This window comes from Oryctolagus cuniculus, chromosome Y (genome assembly GCF_051225735.1).
Source record: "Oryctolagus cuniculus isolate XC-2025 breed Fujian yellow rabbit chromosome Y, ASM5122573v1, whole genome shotgun sequence".
NCBI lineage: Eukaryota > Metazoa > Chordata > Mammalia > Lagomorpha > Leporidae > Oryctolagus > Oryctolagus cuniculus.
In genome coordinates, this window is record NC_142889.1 from 34,193,838 (window position 1) to 34,209,051 (window position 15,214).

The following is a 15,214-nucleotide window of genomic DNA, read 5'->3' on the forward strand; positions in this document are numbered from 1 at the left end:
GACTGTAGATAAATGGACTTTCTGCTTTCACTGAATCTCTAGAGGCTTGTAGTGGGTGTGGCCAGAGAGCTCTGTTCAGTTTTCAAGGGTAAAGGGTATGCCTAAGGTGACACATCCAGGTTTGGCATGGTAAATCTTTTTTGAATCAGAAGGGAGTTATATTCTGTTCAGCTGAGTTCTTCTCTTCAATGGAGACCAGTGCCTGAGTACTAAATCAAGTGGTATAATATTCACTATGTCCCAAGAACCACATAAGGATCTGTGCTCTCAATGTGGGACCTCTGTCCTTAGTGAGAATTAACAGTAAATCTAGTCTTCAAACACCTGTTTAGCTGGGAGCCTAGGAAAAAGTGCTCAGGCAAGTAATAATGTGAAAAATTAGTTCTAAGTAATATGAAAGATAACCCAGACAAAACAGCAGTCCAGCAAATCATTCAACCTCACTGAAACTACCAGCAGCTACATCATTCATTTTCTATTAAATCTGTTTATAATAAGATTTAATTTGATGAACACTTGCAAGAAACTGTGGGGACTTAAACAGGGATGAAGAGCTATTTCTTATGGGTAGTGATGGAGTTGAAATGGATTAGTTGCACAGCTATTATCTAGATGGGAAATAAAAGAGCTACTGCAGCTAGATGCATCATAGCATTTGTAGCGCTGTTATCATGGGATAGCCAAGCAACCTAGGAAAAGTGTTCCTCCTGAAGGTATCCTGAGGAACTAACTGAATGTAAATCAGATTTATATTAATCCAGAAAGGACTTTCTAAATTGGAAGGAATAAAAATACACATTTTCAATAAAAATGAGGGCCACCTGCAGGAGCAGGGAATAATGCAACAAAAAAAGGTTGTAAAAAATTATGTTAAATTAATACAAAAATGTACTACAGGGGCCAGCACTGTGTCACAGCAGGTTAATGCCCTGACCTGAAGTGCTGGCATCCCATATGGGTGCTGGTTCGAGACCCGGCTGCTCCACTTCCAATCTAGCTCTCTGCTATGGCCTGAGAAATAGTAGAAGGCCCAAGTGCTTGGGTCCCTGCACCTACATGGGAGATCTGGAGGAAGCTCCTGGTTTTGGATCAGCACAGTTCTGGCCATTGTGGCCAATTGGGGAGTGAACCATTGGATGGAAAATTCTCTCTCTCTGCTTCTGCTCTTTCTGTGTAACTCTGACTTTCAAATAAATAAATCTTTTTTTAAAAAAATACTACATTTATGCTCCTGCTTCTCTATTGCAATGGGTACCACATGGATAGACTTCATTCTATGTTCTTGTTTCAAGGCAATTAGGAATAGGATGAAAAAGTGTAGAAAAGTGGCATCATGAATGAAAAAGGCATTATGCACTCAGTAATACAGGAAAATTCAGATGAGTGTTGCAACTTATAGGGTTTGAGGTTGTCCCTTAAAAGAATGAGGGTAATGTGTGTGGCAACATCTACTTGCATATTCAAATAGACCTTGGGTAGTGGAGTCTAATCCAGATGTGCACACAGATAAGTTGAAATTTCTCATGGGTATATAGGTCACCGCACACTCATTCCCTTGTGTTGCACACAACACTTATTATCCAGGGCCAGGGTACACTATTATGGCTGGAACATGTGTCACTTGATATGCCTATGGTCACATCACTGGTTTGCACTACAATAATGAGGGGAAAGAATCCTGGGTGGCCAAAAAAGCAGCTATAAAACAAGTAACTTTGTAATTGATGAAGATGGTATTCCAAATAACTGTTGAAATAACTGTTACTCAACTTTTAAATATTTATTAACAAAATTTACACAAGAGAGCACAGTTCAGTTCATATACTTGATTCCACTCAGAATAATGAGAAACCAAAAGTTCCGGTTGAATAAGAGAAAAATTTCTGAAGAGCGGTTAACCACTCTCTGTCACAATTCATAATGAAAACTGCCCAATACTCACTAAGGTGTGATTCCACCAAAGAATTCTTCCAAACAAGTTATATTTCAGGGACTTCTCTCTGCAATCTTGCTATGTTTTGTGGAAGTTTGCCTAATAATAAAGGTATTTCCTATTACAATAAATCATAGGATTTTTTCTTTCTGTGAGTTGTCAGGTAACCATTGACAGGTGACATATGGTACATGACTTTTCTATGCATGTATGTTTTCTCATTTTGGAGTCTTCATGTGAATTGATTAATGGCAGAAAAATTTTTTCACATTCATTAAATTGACATTTTACTGTATGAATTCTCTGGTGTTAGTTGATGTTTAATTTCTTTTTTTTTAAGATTTTTATTTATTTGACAGGTAGAGCTATGGACAGTGAGAGAGACAGAGATAAAGGTCTTCCTTCTGTTGGTTCACACCTCAAATGGCCACAGTGGCCAGAGCTGCACTGATCTGAAGCCAGGAGCCAGGTGCTTCTTCCTAGTCTTCCTTGTGGGTGCAGAGGCCCAAGCACTTGGGCTGTCTTCTATTGCTTTCCCAGGCCACAGTAGAGAGCTGGATTGAAGAGGGGCAGCTGGGACTAGAACTCGCACCCATATGGGATGCCAGCATAGCAGGTGGAGGATTAACCTATTGCTCCACGGCGCCGGCCTGATGTTTAATTTCTGGCTATGGTTTTTTGAGTTCTATTGCACTTGAAGGATATCGCCTTTCTTGAGTTGCATATTTATGCAAACCTGAATTCTATGAAAATATACTTCCACATTCATTACACTCCTAAGAAACCACTTGTGTGAATTTTCTGATGTATAATGCCATTTCTGACAAATGGCTTTTTGTCACACTGATAATATTTCTGAACTTCTTCATTTTCTTTAACAATTTGTGTTATTTATTTGAAAGTCAGAGTAAGAGAGAGACAGGGAAGCAGAAAGAGGTCTTCCATCTGCTAGTTCACTCCCCAGATGGATGCAGTGGCTGGAACTGCAGTGATCCAAAGCCAGGAGTCAGGAGCTTCTTCTGGGTCTCCCATGTGGGTGCAGGGCCATCTTCTACTGCTTTCCCAGGCCATAGCAGAGAGCTGGATCAGAAGAGGAGCAACTGGGACTAGAACCAGTGCCCACATGGTATGCCAGCATTTCAGGACAGGGCTTTAACCTACTGTGCCACAGCGCTGGTCCCAACCTTTCTTCCTTATGGGAGTGCCTATTGTATGGGATGTAATTTCCAGCAAAAGGCTCTGTCACATGGTTATGTTGACTTTGGAAAAAGTCCTTCACATTCATTATATCCTTAAGTTCTCTCCCTTGTTTGATCTACATGTTATGAGGCATTCCTTCTGAAAAAAGGCTTTCCCACATTTATTACAAGATTTCCACTATGTAATAAATTCTCTGATGTTATATTGTGTGATTTTGGCAGAGTTTTCCAACATTCATTCCATTCATAAGGTTTCTCCCCCATGTGAATTCTGATGTTTTATGAGGTGTTACTTATGGATAAAGGCATTATATCCAAAGTGTTTTCCCCCATATGAATTAGATGATGTGCAATGAGGGCTGAATTATGGGGAAAAGCTTTCCAAGTCATTATGTCCAAAAGGTTTCTCTTCATGTGCATTTTCTGATGCATTCTGAGATGTGACTTATTGCCAAGGGCTTTTCTACAGTCATTGCATTCATGAAGTTTCTCCCTGGTGTGAATTCTGTGGTGTAATATGAGCTATGATTTATAACATGATTTATAAAGGTTTTTCCACACTTACTAGATTCATAAGGTTTCTGCCCTGTGTGAACTGTTTTGATATGAGTATAACTTATAGAAAAAGGCTTTTCTGCAGTCATTATTTATGAGGTTTCTCCCCTGTGTGAATTCGCTGGTGCACGATGAGGTGTGACTTTTGTCCAAAGGTTTTCCACAGTCATTACATTTATGAGGTTTCTCCCCTGTGTGAATTCGCTGATGTTTCCTGAGGCCTGACTTGTATCCGAAGGCTTTTCCACAGTCATTACATTTATGAGGTTTCTCCCCTGTGTGCATTCGCTGGTGCATGATGAGGTGTGACTTATGTCCAAAGGCTTTTCCACAGTCATTACATTTATGAGGTTTCTCCCCTGTGTGAATTTGCTGGTGTATGATGAGGTCTGGCTTTGATCCAAAGGCTTTTCCACAGTCATTACATTTATGAGGTTTCTCCCCTGTGTGAATTCGCTGATGTTTCCTGAGGCCTGACTTGTATCCGAAGGCTTTTCCACAGTCATTACATTTATGAGGTTTCTCCCCTGTGTGAATTCGCTGATGTTTCCTGAGGCCTGACTTGTATCCGAAGGCTTTTCCACAGTCATTACATTTATGAGGTTTCTCCCCTGTGTGCATTCGCTGGTGTATGAGGAGGGATGACTTGCGTCCAAAGGCTTTTCCACAGTCATTACATTTATGAGGTTTCTCCCCTGTGTGAATTCGCTGATGTATGAGCAGGGCTGACATTTGTCCAAAGGCTTTTCCACAGTCATTACATTTATGAGGTTTCTCCCCCATGTGAATTTGCTGGTGTCTGATGAGGTCTGAGTTTTGTCCAAAGGCTTTTCCACAGTCATTACATTTATGAGGTTTCTCCCCCATGTGAATTTGCTGATGTTTCCTGAGGCCTGACTTGTGTCCAAAGGCTTTTCCACATTCATTACATTTATGAGGTTTCTCCCCTGTGTGAATTCGCTGGTGTATGATGAGGTCTGGCTTTCGTCCAAAGGCTTTTCCACAGTCATTACATTTATGAGGTTTCTCCCCCGTGTGAATTCGCTGATGTTTCCTGAGGCCTGACTTGTGTCCGAAGGCTTTTCCACAGTCATTACATTTATGAGGTTTCTCCCCTGTGTGCATTCGCTGGTGTATGAGGAGGGATGACTTGCGTCCAAAGGCTTTTCCACAGTCATTACATTTATGAGGTTTCTGCCCTGTGTGAATTTGCTGGTGTATGATGAGGCCTGACTTGTATCCAAAGGCTTTTCCACAGTCATTACATTTATGAGGTTTCTCCCCTGTGTGCATTCGCTGGTGTATGAGGAGGGATGACTTGCGTCCAAAGGCTTTTCCACAGTCATTACATTTATGAGGTTTCTCCCCTGTGTGAATTCGCTGATGTATGAGCAGGGCTGACATTTGTCCAAAGGCTTTTCCACAGTCATTACATTTATGAGGTTTCTCCCCTGTGTGAATTTGCTGGTGTCTGATGAGGTCTGAGTTTTGTCCGAAGGCTTTTCCACAGTCATTACATTTATGCGGTTTCTCCCCCGTGTGAATTTGCTGATGTTTCCTGAGGCCTGACTTGTGTCTGAAGGCTTTTCCACAGTCATTACATTTATGAGGTTTCTCCCCTGTGTGAATTTGCTGGTGTATGATGAGGTCTGGCTTTTGTCCGAAGGCTTTTCCACAGTCATTACATTTATGAGGTTTCTCCCCTGTGTGAATTCGCTGGTGTATGAGGAGGGATGACTTGTGTCCAAAGGCTTTTCCACAGTCATTACATTTATGAGGTTTCTCCCCCATGTGAATTTGCTGGTGTCTGATGAGGTCTGGCCTTCTTCCAAAGGCTTTTCCACAGTCATTACATTTATGAGGTTTCTCCCCCGTGTGAATTCGCTGGTGTATGATGAGGTCTGGCTTTGGTCCAAAGGCTTTTCCACAGTCATTACATTTATGAGGTTTCTCCCCTGTGTGAATTCGCTGGTGTATGAGGAGGGATGACTTGTGTCCAAAGGCTTTTCCACAGTCATTACATTTATGAGGTTTCTCCCCCATGTGAATTTGCTGGTGTATGATGAGGTCTGGCTTTCGTCCAAAGGCTTTTCCACAGTCATTACATTTATGAGGTTTCTCCCCTGTGTGAATTCGCTGGTGTATGAGGAGGGCTGACTTTTGTCCGAAGGCTTTTCCACAGTCATTACATTTATGAGGTTTCTCCCCTGTGTGAATTTGCTGGTGGATGATGAGGTCTGGCTTTCGTCCAAAGGCTTTTCCACAGTCATTACATTTATGAGGTTTCTCCCCTGTGTGAATTTGCTGGTGTATGAGGAGGGATGACTTGTGTCCAAAGGCTTTTCCACAGTCATTACATTTATGAGGTTTCTGCCCTGTGTGAATTCGCTGGTGTATGAGGAGGGATGACTTGCGTCCAAAGGCTTTTCCACAGTCATTACATTTATGAGGTTTCTCCCCTGTGTGAATTCTCTGGTGTACTATGAGGTCTGACTTCCACAGAAAGCCTTTTCCACATTGAAGGCATTTATAAAGTTTCTCTCCTGTGTGAATTCGCTGATGGTTTATGAGGTATGACTTCTGTGCTTTTCCACAGTCATTACATTCAGAAGGTGAATTAAAACTGAGTGATTTTCCACAAGGTTTACATGTGTAAACTTTTTCCCTTGTATTTAGTCTCTGGTTTATTACAAGATGTGACTGGTGAATGACAGGTTCAACATACATAATGTACTTATAAAATTTCTTTCTTGTGTGAGTTTGTTGATGCATATTGAGGCTAGAATTTTCATGGATAGCTTTTTCTATTTGTGTTGCTTTTCCAAAAGTGACAGTTGACTTATTATGGTTTTCTGCCATATGAACCCTCTCAGATTTACAGAACATCTTTCTTGTGAAGACTTTTGCTTGTCCAGTGAGTCCAAATGGCTGCTTCATGATGTGAATATTGTCAAGCTGACTAAGAGGCTCACAGAACTGGAGAGATTTTCCAGGTATCTTAGTGTTATCAAATTTCTCTCCAGCCTGTAGTTGATCAGGCCCACTGGGGGGATACACAGTGTGACATTTATTGCATTCCTCAGGCTTCAGTCCTGAATAGATTCCCTTTTTAATAATCAGTGTTGGAACATGGCTTGAATTTAAACTAAGTGTTTTTCTTAATTCAATTCTCTTGAGAGCTGATGTCTTGTTACTTTTCATAAAATCCTGATTCAGATTTTTGTCCTGACTTTCCTGGTTGATCCTAATCAGGTCATCCCTTTTCATGACCACTGAAATGAGAAAAAGCAATCATGTCACTGAATCACATGTAACTGTTTCTCCTGGCATACTCATGTAAAGGGAATGAAGTTACTTGTTATCCAAGTGGCATAAGATGTTCACAAAATCAGTATGAGGTACTTATTTGTGACCATTATATGGTTTTTCTCCTTAATACATTAATATACCATAAGGTTTCCCAATGTTCAAACATGATCCTTTTTACTATGAGAATTTGTCAAGGATGGTAGAATGACTTTTGTGCTATGATGTGTGGGATGCCTGCATCTCAAAACAGTGTCAGTTTGAGCCCTGGCTACTCTGCTTTCAGTGCAGCTCTCTGCCTATGTAAACTGGAAGGAACCAGATAATGGTTCATGTGCCTGGGAACCTGTGAGAAACTAGGGAAGACTAGAGGGATTCTAGAGTTTTGGCTTCAGACTAGTTAGACCTAAGTGTTGCAGGCATCTGGGAAGTGAGCTAATAGAGGACCTCTTTCTCTCTCTCTCTTCTCTCACTATCACTCTGCCTTTCACAAAGATGAAATAACTATAAAATATTTTAAAGAATGGGCAAATATGTAATAAAAACATTCACCCACTACCTAGCAACCATTTTTTTCCCTGTGCTTTTTCTCCAGTTTATTTTTTATAAAAATTGTGTGCTTTTTGCTTCTCTGATATCTCAACCATAAACATGAAAAAGTTTTACTGATCATTTACTTGCAGGTGGAGAAGAGTGAAATGTGCCTGTACTTTAAGCAGGACAACATTTAAGGAGTAGGACTTAAATCTATGAGTGTCTCATGCTCAGTCTTCCTAGGTAAACGTCATTTGTGGGATTTTTCAAATGAAAAATGACTTTGTCTCTACTCTATGACAGCTTCCCCAAATTCCTAAGGACACCCAACACCTTCAGCTTCTCAGAAGTACAACAGGTACAGAAAATTCCCAATATACCACTTTAGTTAAACACTCCCAATCAGTTTGAAGAATTTGTTTCTGCAAACCAGGATGTGCTCATCTTCTTTCAAAAGTGGTTTCTAACTCATTCTGAAATCATCAGTGCTGGTTACCTCCTCTAAAGTCTTTCTAGAAACATTCCTGTGTGATAATTTGAATTTCTGGAGGCATTTGATCAGTTGCCTCCTATTTTCACTGAAAGCTTCATTTCCTATGTTTTTCTTATCTTTTTATTTGCTTATTTTTCAATGATACTGAAAATAAGAGAGAAATCATACTTCAAACTCCACCCTTAAAGAAATCTGAGCCACTCAACATAACCCCACGAGGCTACTTGACCTTGGGTCTCAAAATCTCATTACTTTCTTGGTGAGTCTAGGATCACTTATTTTCATGTTGTATATAAGTTCATGCTTAGTTTAGGATTTCTTTTTTCTTTTTTTTTTTTTTATTTTTTTATTTTTTTTTATTTTATTTATTTATTTTTTTGACAGGCAGAGTGGACAGTGAGAGAGAGAGACAGAGAGAAAGGTCTTCCTTTGCCATTGGTTCACCCTCCAATGGCTGCCGCGGCCGGTGCGCTGCGGCCAGCGCACCGCGCTGATCCGATGGCAGGAGCCAGGAGCCAGGTGCTTTTCCTGGTCTCCCATGGGGTGCAGGGCCCAAGCACCTGGGCCATCCTCCACTGCACTCCCTGGCCACAGCAGAGGGCTGGCCTGGAAGAGGGGCAACCGGGACAGAATCCGGCGCCCCGACCGGGACTAGAACCTGGTGTGCCGGCGCCGCTAGGCGGAGGATTAGCCTAGTGAGCCGCGGCGCTGGCCCTAGGATTTCTTTTTTCAAAGATTTACTTTATTTATTTGAAAGCTAGAATTAAAGAGAGAGAGAGAGAAGTCTTTCATCTGCTGGTTCACTCCCCATATGGGAACAACAACTAATGCTGGGCCAAAATGAAGTTAGGAGCCAGGAGTGTCTTTCTTGTCTCCCACATGGGTACAGGGGGCCAAGGATTTGGGCCAACCTCTGCACTTTTCTCAGGTGCATTAGCAGAGAGCTGGATTAGAAGAGGACCAGCTGGGACTTGAACTGGCACCAATATGAAATGCTAGTGTTGCAGGCTGGAGCTTTAACACACTGCACCACAGTGTCATTGCTAGCTTCATAATTTCTGATGTCACAGCACAGAGGCTTACTCATGACCACCTTTTATTTATTTATTTTTTAAGATTTATTTATTTGAAAGTCATTGTTACAAGAGAGAGGAGAGGCAAAGAGAGTAAGGTCTTCCAACCAATGGTTCACTCCCCAATTGGCCACAATGGCCAGAATTGTGCTGATCTGAAGCCAGGAGCCAGGAGCTGCTTCTGGGTCTCCCTCAGGTGCAGGAGTCCAAGGACTTGCACCATCTTCTACTGCTTTCCCAGGCCATAGCCAAGAGCTAGATGAGAAGTGGAGCAACTGGGTCTCAAACTGGTGCCCATATGGGATGCTGGTGCTTCAGGCTAGGGTGTTAATTCACTGTGCCACAGCACCGGCCACATGACCATCTTTTAGCATTTACTTATTTACTTACTTGAGAGTAAGAGAGACAGAATGAAAGATAAAGACAGACTGAAACAGAGCTTTGCCAACTATAGGCTCACTCCTCAAATGTTTCCAACAGACTATAATTTTCTTATTTATTTTAGAAGCACAGAGGGAAAAAAAGAAAGAGACTAAGAAAGAGAGAGTTCACATTTATTGATTCAGTCCTGAGCAAGTTCTATGCCTAGACAAAATCATGAGTGGGAACTCAATCTGAGCAATGAGTTAGAAATAAGTTTCCAGGGACTGGCATTGTGGCATAGCAGGTAAAGCCACCACCTGAGGTGCTGCCATCACTTATGGGCACCAGTTTAAGTCCTAGCTGCTCCACTTCTGATCCAGCTCTCTGCTATAGCCTGGGAAAGCAGTAGAAGATGGCCCAAGTCCTTGGACCCTTGTACCCATGAGGGAGACCTGGAAGAAGCTCCTGGCTCCTAGCTTCAGATCAGTACAGCTCCAGTCATGACAGCCAGCTGGGAAGTGAACCAGTGGATGGAAGACCTCTCTCTCTCTTTCTCTCTCTGCTTCTCCTTCTTCTCTCTCTCTGACTTTCAAATAAATAAATAAATATTAAAAAAAAAAAAACAGAAACAGGCCAGCACCATGGCTCAATAGGCTAATCCTCTGCCTGTGGCACTGGCACACCTGGTTCTAGTCCCACTAGGGGCACTGGATTCTGTCTTGGTTACCCCTCTTCCAGGCCAGCTCTCTGCTGTGGCCCAGGAGTGCAGTGGAGGATGGCCCAGGTCCTTGGGCCCTACACCCACATGGGAGACCAGGAGAAACACCTGGCTCCTGGCTTCAGATCAGTGCAGTGTGCCAGCCACTGTGTGCTGGCCGCAGCGGCCATTGGGGAGTGAACCAACGGTAAAGGAAGACCTTTCTCTCTCTCTCTCTCTCACTGTCCAGTCTGCCTGTCCAAAAAAAAAAAAAAAAAAAACAGAAACATGAATATTAAAAAAAAGAAGTTTTTTAACAAGCACTGAAGGAACTAATAAGTGCATGAAGGAAAAGGTATGAAAGTGTAGAGAAGGACAAGTTAGAATTGGGGGAATGTATCAAACCTAGATAAAAGCCTTAGTAACATCAGAAAATGACTGGATTTTTTTTTTTAATCAAAGTACATCTTCACTAAGAACAAAAGTTAGAAAGATACTGGTATCTCTAAATGCCTGTGTCTGATGCACAAAACCAGCTGTCATCAGGAGTAAGGCTTGAGAAAAATTCATGGAAAGAACACCAGTCAACATCTACACACTCTGCCTTGGCCTCCCTGTCTCTTATGTGCAGACTGACCTGAAAGGCTCTGATTCAAGCATTCATCCATCATCCATGGCTCTTCTCCTCGCTCCAACTTGAAGATCAAGTCAGGTTTGGTAATGCAGTGCCCTATTAATGGAAACAAAGTAAGACTTTGTAAACTCACTATCTTGGGTTATTTAAAGGACTACAGCTTGGTTCAGGAGCTATGCAACAAATGTTCCAATTTGAATCTTTTGTTAGATGGTAGATATTCAGATTATTCATGGACTCAAATTCTAATCCTGCCCAATATTAAACATTATAAAGTGTTCCCTTATTTGTCAAATAGCAAGAAAATGTTATCACTGGGCATGTGATGGGTGTCACTCACCCAAGGAGAACAGGCTGCTGTAGGTCTCCAGCATCACATCTCTGTACAGGATTTTCTGAGCATTGTTCATTTTCTTCCATTCCTCCCACGTAAAGTACACAGCCAGGTCTTCAAATGCTGTCATTACCTATAATAATACACTTCCAGTCAACATGTTAGCTCTGTCACAAAATAAACACTGACAGTTGTGTATGGATATGAAGGAAAAAAGGAAGGATATGGTTTCACATTAGACTTGTGGAGTGTTTAGAAAGCCACATGGAGCATTCAACAGAGTCAAACCCATGATCTACAGGCTGTGAGAAATGCCCAACCTAGAGGGAAACAGGAGGTTCAAATCACAAATGCCACATCATTCAAGGGGAATTGCACAGCAGGCTAGAAGAGGGGCAATACTGACTCTTGACTGGGCAATGTTAAGGAGAAGTATGTAGAAGCATTGAGAAAAAAGGCAAGAAACCATCAGTGAAACTATGATGGGAATGAACAGAAAACAATTTCCAGGAAAACACCATGCATATCATTTCCAATATATCAGAGAAAAAATATATTAAAAGACAGGGCAGACATTTAGCTTAGTGTTGTTTATGATGCCACCTCAGAGTGTCCATGACTTCCGATGCCAGCTGTAGTTTCTAGCTCCCAGATAATGCAAACCTGGGGAAGCAATGGTGATGTCACCAATGAAGGAGGCCTAGATTCCATTCCTCAATCCTGGCTTCAGTCCTGCCCCACCTGTTTGGTATGGTTATCTAGGAAGTGAATTAATGTGTCAAAGCTCTCTATCTCTCAGTCCATCAACTTTTTTCTCTATCAAGCTAATAAATATTTTTAAGAGAGAAAATATAGGTAAGACAAAGAATACAAATTAGCTTTTGCCCTTGTCTATGATTATTCCAGTGATAAACAATTGAAATAACATTATACCTAATTAAAGTGAAAGCAATGGAAATACTTGCCCAAAACATTCAAATGATAAACATTTGAAATAACATTATGATAATTAAATGAAAGCAATGGAATTATTTGCCCAAAAAGAGAACCTGGAAATGTCTGCAGTACAATCTGCATTTGTGACTCACTGAGAAAAATGCTTAGAGATTTGTTTCAGAACTTGCAATAGTCACCAGAATTGTGATCCAGCAGGCTAAGCCTCCACCATCAATGCTGGCATCCCATGTAAACAGAGGACTTGACTCCTTGCTGCTCCACTTCCAATCTAGTTCCCTGCTAATCTGATTGAAAGAGCAGTGAAAATGGCCTGAGTATTTGGACCCTTCCACCAATGTGGGAGACCCATGGAGTCCCAGGCTCCTGGCTTTGGCCTGGCCCAGTCCCAGCCATTGTGGGCATTTGGGGAATGAACACTAGATAGAAGATATATCCTTTTGTCTCCCTGTCTCTCCCAATCTCTGCAAGTCCACCTTTCAAATAAATAATCTTAAAAAAATAAATGAGCCTCCAGTAGATTCTTTTCTCCACACATTCCTTATCCTATTCCAGAATCCAATTCAGCTTTTCAAAGGTATTAAGAACTCCATTACTCTAACAATTTGAAAACAAACTTAACTGATTTGTGTTCCAGCACTAGGTAACTCTTCCTCTTGCAGAATGCTAAGTGTTTACTTCATAGGTAGCACTAAAACACTGTTCAGTACATCATCTATGTGTAGAATGTTTCAGACATGACCCCAAAAATGTAGCATATTGTGCTTAGTTTCAACTCAATTCATGTAACAAATATATATTTTGCTATAGCAACAGAAAGACAAGAGATCAAACTGCATTATTATAGATGACAGTAATGTTTCATAATCATGCCAAATTCATAGTTCATTTCTGTATATTCTGTGATAACAAATTTTATGTTTATTTTTCTATTTAAAAATTTTTTAAATATTTATTTATTTATTTGAAAGTCAGAGTTACACAGAGAGAGGAGAGGCAGAGAGAGAGAGAGGTCTTCCACCTGCTGGTTCAGCCCCCAATTGGCTGCAATGGCTGGAACTGCTCCAATCTGAAGCCAGGAACCAGGAGATTCTTCTGGGTCTCCCACATGAGTTCAGGGGCCCAAGGACCTGGGCCATCTTCCACTGCTTTCCCAGGCCATAGTAGAGAGCTGGAACAGAAGTGGAGCAGCCGGGTCTCAAACCAGTGCCTATATGGGAAGTCGATGCTTTAGACCAGGGCATTAACCCACTGAGCCACAGAGCCAGCCCCATATTTTCCATTTTAATTAACTAGTATACTGGGACTGGCACTGTGGCTAGCAGGTAAAGCCACTGCCTTCAGTGCTGGCATCCCATATTGGTGCCAGTTCAAGTCCCAGTGGCTTCACTTCCAATCCAGCTCTCTGCTATGGCCTGGGAATTCAGTAGAAAATGACCTAAGTCCTTGGGCCCCTGAACCCATGTGGGAGACCCAGAAGAAGCTCTTCACTTCTAGCTTTGGACCAGTGCAACTCCGGCCATTGTGGCAAACTAGGGAGTGCACCAGCAGATGGAAGACTCTCTCTCTCTCCCCCTCTGCCTCTCTGTAACTCTTTCAAATAAATAAAAAAAAGTCTAAAAAAATAAATAAATAAACTAGCATTAAACACCTAAAATGAGTACTGACAAGCTGGGGAATAATTAAAAAAAAAAAAAACACTTACAGGTGATATATTAATTTTCTTTCCTCTTAGAAACATGTGGAGGACCCAGAATCATACCTGGGAGAGAAGGTGAATGGCAGGAGTTCAAAGAAAACTCTAGAGGCCAACGCTGTGGCATAATGGGTAAAGCTGCTGCCTTCAGTGCCAGCATTCCATATGGGTTCTGGTTTGAGTACTGCCTCCTCAACATACAATCTAGCTTTCTGCTATGTCCTGAGAAAGCAGTGGAACATGGTCCAAGTCCTTGGGCCACTGCACCTGCATGGGAGACCCAGAAGTTCTTGGGTCTTGGCTTTGGATTGGCTGAGCTCCGGCCTTTGCAGTAATTTGGAGGGTGAGCCAGCAGATAGAAGACTTTCTCTCTCTGCAACTCTTTCAATAAATAAATGAAATCATAAAAAAAAAAACCTCTGGTTTCCTTCTGCACTGAACAGTGGGGAAAAAAAGGATATAGTAGAATGAATAAAGAAGAATAAATACATTAACCAAGAAAACATCAGCTTCACTGTGGAGGAATAAACCTCTAAAAATAGAAATACATAGGAAAATGCACCCACCTATATTAAGTGGCAGAGATTAAACAGAAGTTATCATTGGTTTAAAGAAAGCATTATCTAAAAATTTTGTAAAATAATAATGTAAAAGTAAAAAGAAAAGTTGAGTGTTCAAATGAATAAGGTTATCAGAGATAAACATTATGTTGTTATTAAAGTTTATACTAAAGAAAGTTAACAAATACACATAATGTATATTTAATGCAGTGCACTTTACCAGTAATGATTCCAAGTAGCACCTTTCCCTGTATTCATCCCTTCACAAAACCCTGGATTGGGGGTGGCACTGTGGCCTAGCGGGTAAAACTGCCACCTGCAGACTGACATCCCATATAGGCACTGGTTTGATTCGCAGCTGCCCCACTTCTGATCCAGCTTTCTGCTATGGCCTGGGAAAGCAGTAGAAGATGGCCCAAGTCCTTGGGCCCCGGTACCCATGTGGAAGACCCAGAAGAAGCTCCTGGATCCTGGCTTTGGATTGGCACAACTCTGGCCATTGCAGCCAACTGGGGAGTGAACCAGCAGATGGAAGAGCACTCTATCTCTCTCTCTGCCTCTCCCTCTCTCTGTGTGTAACTCTTTCAAATAAATAAATAAATCTTTTTGAAAAAGACCATGAATTTCACCATTTCAATTGATTTACCCCATGAGATACCAGTAAATGTGATAGAAAGACAATTTGTAAAATATTTATTTATATGAAAGAGTTGCACAAAGAGAGAAGGAGAGGCAGAGAAAGAGAGAGAGAGAGAGAGAGAGAGAGAGAGAGAGAGAGAGAAGGAGGAATAAAGAGAGGTCTTTGAACTGCAGGTTCACTCCCAGATAGCTGCAATGGCTGGAGCTGTGTAGATCCAAAGATATGAATCAGGAGCTTCTTTCA

General features: G+C 41.5%; 1 protein-coding gene across 1 annotated transcript in view; it reads right to left on the minus strand.

Moving 5' to 3' along the window:
* Positions 1 to 2,227: 2,227 nt before the first annotated feature.
* LOC108176237 (uncharacterized) overlaps positions 2,228 to 15,214 on the minus strand; it is a 59,096-nt gene continuing 46,109 nt past the window's right edge. The window contains exons 2-4 of the mRNA XM_089325251.1: positions 11,128 to 11,254; positions 10,791 to 10,883; positions 2,228 to 6,959 (exon numbers count right to left, since the gene is read on the minus strand). Coding sequence (XP_089181377.1) covers positions 3,703 to 6,959; positions 10,791 to 10,883; positions 11,128 to 11,254 — 3,477 coding nt within the window. The 3' untranslated portion in view covers positions 2,228 to 3,702. The remainder of the gene's footprint in view (positions 6,960 to 10,790; positions 10,884 to 11,127; positions 11,255 to 15,214) is intronic.